This window comes from Corylus avellana, chromosome ca6, assembly GCF_901000735.1.
Source record: "Corylus avellana chromosome ca6, CavTom2PMs-1.0".
Classification (NCBI taxonomy): Eukaryota; Viridiplantae; Streptophyta; class Magnoliopsida; order Fagales; family Betulaceae; genus Corylus; species Corylus avellana.
This window is the reverse complement of record NC_081546.1, coordinates 6071299-6076939: the sequence shown is the minus strand read 5'-3', so window position 1 is coordinate 6076939 and position 5641 is coordinate 6071299. Positions and strand designations below refer to the sequence as shown.

At 31.9% G+C, this 5641-nt stretch overlaps 1 protein-coding gene across 1 annotated transcript in view; it reads left to right on the top strand.

Annotated features, from left to right (window-relative positions):
- The first annotated feature begins 3478 nt into the window (after positions 1-3478).
- Positions 3479-5641, top strand: part of LOC132184363 (amino acid permease 3) — a 6222-nt gene continuing 4059 nt past the window's right edge. The window contains exon 1 of the mRNA XM_059597976.1: positions 3479-3594. Within this exon, the coding sequence (XP_059453959.1) occupies positions 3589-3594 (6 nt within the window). The 5' untranslated portion in view covers positions 3479-3588. The remainder of the gene's footprint in view (positions 3595-5641) is intronic.

Sequence of the window (5641 nt, the reverse complement as noted above, 5' to 3'; positions counted from 1 at the left end):
GCACTTTATATTTTAAGAAAATGAGTGTCACGTGGTAGTTTGCATTTTAGTAGTTGATATGATAAGAACCATGCCTCCCCTCCCAAAAAAAAAAAAAAGATTTCCCCCCTCCCCCTATGTTTTTTGTTTTTGTTAAGATATACCCCTTAAAAATTTATTTTTTTTACCCCTAATATATAAATCTTTTTTATTTTTTATCATCCCAAACTTAAAATCCTAGTTATGCCCCTAATAGTAAGTGATTGTCATGTGAGTTTGTAAGGAATTTCTAGTAAAAATTGTAGTATATATTCTTAGCAATACTTGTTCTAAAATGATTGAATCATTCCTTAAATGTGATATGTGGCATATATAAAAGTGTACATAATTATCGTTATCTTTATCCTACATTAAAACACTTTTTATTTTTTTTTAAAAAAAAATCTAAAAATTATTAACAAATGGAATCAAATTTATATGTTTCACGCATTCTCTCCATGCTCAACAGTTTCTGAGACGTTTAATGAAGCAGAGGTCACTAGTTCGAATCCTCCTTCCCTCTTTTATACGGACATATTAAAAAAAAAACAGTTTCTGAGGCGCTTGCCAAGAGACTAATATAATACAAAGTTCTTTTCTTAAAAAAAGAACAGAAAAGAAAAACGGTTCTTCCATGCCACCTTTGACATGAATGGCTATATAGTTTTAAATAATGAGAGATGCATTTATTTCTCAATAAATTGACATATGTGCTGAAAAACAAAAAAATAAAACAAAAACAAAAGAAACTGTTGTATTTATAATTCCGATTAATCAGAAAAAAGTGAACAACTCAGCCCGGAATCTGAAGATTAAAGTACATATAACAAATAAATACTTCCAAAACATTGAATGTTAAGTTTGGCCTAACAACTTGGCTGTACCTGTACGTGTCTACTTGATTGACATATGTTGTCTCAAATTATGAACCACACAAGATTTAATTAGGCATATATATATATATATATATATATATATATATATATATATATAACACGACGATTCTTGTTCTTGGGACTCCAAATTAGCAAGATGCTTCTCCAGACAACTAAATCATTTGTTTCTTACTGAATATTTTTATACTGATATTGTCGTTTCTATCAACTTCAATTATTACCTAAGTTTAGCACAAATCCTACGTGTTGTTCTGTGGATGGATATTATTCTCAAATTCATATTTATAATTTTTTTTTTTTACAGTAATTCATATTTATATATAATTGAGTAATACATTTTTCCCCGAGTGAAAAAATATCTGGAGTTATCCGCCAATTATCTCATCTCTACCGTTTATTTTTCACGGGATCGAGGATTGATCTCCAACCAAACTCATTTTGATTAGAGATTCTAATTAATAAATTAATTATTGAATCCCTTTATGAAATTGGCTTCCAGTTGTTTAATTCCTTTCAATTTTACCTAAAGAATCCTAGCTACCACCTACCACTTAGTGAGGTGCATGCATGGTTAAAGGTTAATTAAATTTCACCCATTAATCTGGTAATTTAATTTAATTTAATTCTTCTATCAATTTCTGTAAATATATGGCTGGAAATATCGAGAACCTCTGGTTATGTTCAACGTTAAGATGATCAAGATCAACTAGTTATATATAAGACATCATTACTTTGATATTAAAATATAAAAATATTATTTATATATCTAAGAATGGTCTCACACTAAAATGTTTAATGGGTTTTTAGTGGTGCAAAATCGAAGATATATAATTATCCAGAAATTAAAAACCCACACGTGTTGGTACCTAATTTCACCACATATATTCTTGAAATAATAATTATTCCCCACATTACTTAATTTAATCTCCCACTGCCACTGGGATCAATTAATTAAACGTCCCCCAGTGGGGCAATAATGAGGCATCCTGCTATTCTGGAAGATAGGTTTGCCATTAACAAAAGAAGACCATGCTCTCTTGGTGAGAAGGGTGGGTCTTTGTCGAATGTATTGAAAAGTTTGGGATTGGATTTATGATATTGACAAACTTGGAACCTTTTTTAGAAGATCCAATTTTGCATTTCAGGAACCCCTATACTTTAATTATACTTGATATTCGGGTATATAATTTTGTGGATATTCTTCAAGTGTGCTGAGATTTCCAGCCTAAAAGCATTTCTTTTAATTCTCAATTGTGGCACCCTACATATTTTGGGCTCTTTCATGCGTAGGGATTACATATACTTCAGACTTAGAATATTGTACGGGCCTTTTGGCAACGGCATCAATTTTTTTTTTTTTCCTCATAAGCTCAAACTCTTCTTAAATGTCACAATAATATGATTAGTTTGGAAAATGCTTTTTCCAAAATATTTTATTTTATTTTTTTAAGAAGAGAGTAATATTATATACCACACTATTATTTCATCACTATCTTATTATAGGATGATATGACACTGTCAATCTACCCTTATATCTGCCATTGTTAAAAATAAAAAATAAAAATAAATTCAATGGTGAATTGGGAGCGACATGACATAATGGTAGGGTATATACCTTTACTCTCTCTCTTCTTTTTTTTTTTTTTAAAAAAAAGAACTTTTAACAAATAAGTAATGCTACATACTACAGCCTCATGCCACCACAATCCCACCACATCAGTCTTGGTTAAAAAAAAAAAATGTTGCATATTACACCATCATCTTATCCTCATCAAATTGGGCATCAATGTAATGTCAATTCGTCTTTAGATCAATCATTATTTAAAAAATAAAAAAATAATGCTACATACTACAATCTCAGTCCATTGGGCTGGTATAACAGTGTCCACTAACTTTTGGATTAGCTCTTGTCAAAAACATTTATTTTTCTTGTGGAATCCTACGTATTGCCAAAGGGAAAAATTATTATTATTATTTAAAAAAAAAAAAGAAAAAAAAAAGAGAGAATCTAGGGTTTCCAATATTTTCAGTGGAAAAAAGAAAAGAAAAAGAAAGATAAAAGTTGGAACTTAATTGATAGCTAGATAGATACTCTGTAAAGATTGAAGTTCAATTTCTTTGTCTAATGACCTTTCTTTCCTCAGTCGTTGGGATGAGAATAAGATACCACTTGCCCACCTATCAATGGCAATAATTTCTGATAGTAGTATAGTGATGGAAGACAATGAAATGCTTGCTATATCCCTCTCTCCCATGCCTTAGATTATTCTAATGCCAAGATATATACAAAAGAGACATTTTTGACTGATTTAATTGATCTCCTCTCAATGGCTTATACCCTCTCTGTCACTCTGCATATAGGAATGAATAATGAAAGGAACCATATTCCCCTTCAAAAAACGATGGTCGAGAAGCCACACACGTGACATTTTATTTATTTTTTATTTTATTTATTTATTCAAAAGTGGGATATTAAAGTATTGTTTTTAGTAGCTATGAGTGTACCTGTACTCTATATATAAGGCATGGATTGATACAAGAGAAGCACAACTAAGCAACCTAGCCCTCTCTATATCCTCTAATATATAGGGTACTTCTTGTGGGTTATACTCCTTATATTTATACAAAAGGAGAGTTTTTGAAAACAAATAAGCATCGGGAAAGAAGGGTGAAAATGAAGGTAAGATTTGCTCTATTTCTTTCATCAATTTTATAGCATTTTAAGGTATTTTCCTTGTATATAATTGTGTGAAATTAATGTTTCTACACAATAGATTGCATTACAAAGAGGTCAATCGCTAGGTATGAGGCCAACAATATGCCATGGTTCTTACTTCTTAACCACCAACTTTTACTTACCCCCCCACCAAAAAAAACCACCAACTTTTGGCCACATCTAGGGTAACATTTATCCTAGGCTAACTTTTGGTTGACTCAAATCCACGGATTTGGCTTTAAGTGCTGTAAAAAAGTTATAGGAGATTTTTTGCCTTTTTTTTTTAACGGTCTAAATTTAATTTCAAGTTTTTCATTAGAAAAAGAGAGAGAAACTAAACTTGGACAGTAAAAAAATAAAGTTGCAGAAAATCTCCAGTAATTTGTTTACGGCACTCAAATTCAAAATAAGGATCAGTCTAGTGAAGGGTTTATTTATGATAGGTTGAAACATAAAGATTTGTGTGAAAGAAAGGTAACTTCATTGCTCTTAAGCAAAGGGAAAATAAAGAACTATAGAATGAAAACTAAAGTACAACCTCTCAAAACCAAAAATCAAAAGAGTCCAGTTGATGATGTGAAGCCATGGTAAAGATGGTTAAGGAATCTCTCACTTTTAACGCAAGGTTCCCTTTGTATTCCACCTACTTATTACAACACTATATGCATTGCTAGCAAACAAAAACTCTTTTAATTTTAATCTTTTTTTTTTTTTTGGGTTGTTCTAGTTGTCAAAGAAAAAGTTTTGCTAATTAGGAAAAAAAAAATTAAGGGTCATTTATTAACATTAATTATATCAAAATCTAACTACTTGGTATAGAATTTGGCTTCTATGCGGTAAATAAAAGTAGTGCTCGTATGCAGTTAAAAAAATTGAAGGTTCAGATTCATTTAAGGCAAACTACGTCTTGGAATAAAAGAGGCTAAAATGTAAGGCAAACGGTGAAACTTTTATCTATCGTTTGAAGCTAACCTTAAACGAATTTAAACCCTTAGTTTTTTTAACCGCAAATGTGCGGTACTTTTATTCACAGCATAGAAGCCAAATCCCTTTTATAATATTAACTTCAATTTTTGTTCCATCGTATCTAATTTCCAATTATTTATTAGTAGTTGATCATATAGTAAATATTATCCACACAAATTTCCTCCAACCCATACGACAAATTCATATTTCCTATAAAATTCTCGTGTATCCCAAAAACTCTACTCCTCTCATTAAATCATTTCCCTAGGAGAAAAATATATTATATCCTGGTCCTTGCCTACTTTACAAATAGCATTTATGCTTTGTGGTCAAAGAAAAGAAAAACAATAAAGTGCATTTAAAGTACAATATTTAACCGCCTACTTCCATGAGGCGTAGAGAATATCCTTTACCATTATTTCTGTATTCAAAACCAGACCAGTGCCTACGTGGTGCAGTTATGACTTAGAAATGAAATTAATATTATTTAGTAAACTATTATATGACTGTCGTATAATTTAAGTACGAAATAAATTTTTGATTTTCACTGTCGCCTGATCGAGCGAGTATGGTGGGTCCTTACATATTCTCATAAGTAGGGCTGAGCGTCGGTCGGTAATGTCGGTTTCGGTAGAAAATTTTTATTTTCGCCTTTCGAACCGACAATGTCGGTAAAGTCGGTTATTTCACCGACTTATTCCGTCAAATTTTATTTTATTTCGCATTTCGAGCCAAATGCGGTCGGTAAAGTCGGTGTCGGTCGGAAGTCGGTAAAGTCGGTGTCGGTTAAGTCGGTATGTGGAAAAGTGGCAAATTTGTCGGTAAAGTCGGTCGAAAGTCGGTCGGTAAAGTCGGTTCGGTTAAAAAACCTCTTTCGCCTACCGAACCGAAAAATTCGGAATAAAAAAAATCATGCCGCCTATTGTCCGCCATTTAGTCGGTAACGGTCGGTGTCGGTCGAAATCGGTCGAAAGTCGGTTAATCGGTAATTTGCTCAGCCCTAAGGTCAAGCATGGGAACCAGATAAGAACAGAGGAGAAAGTGA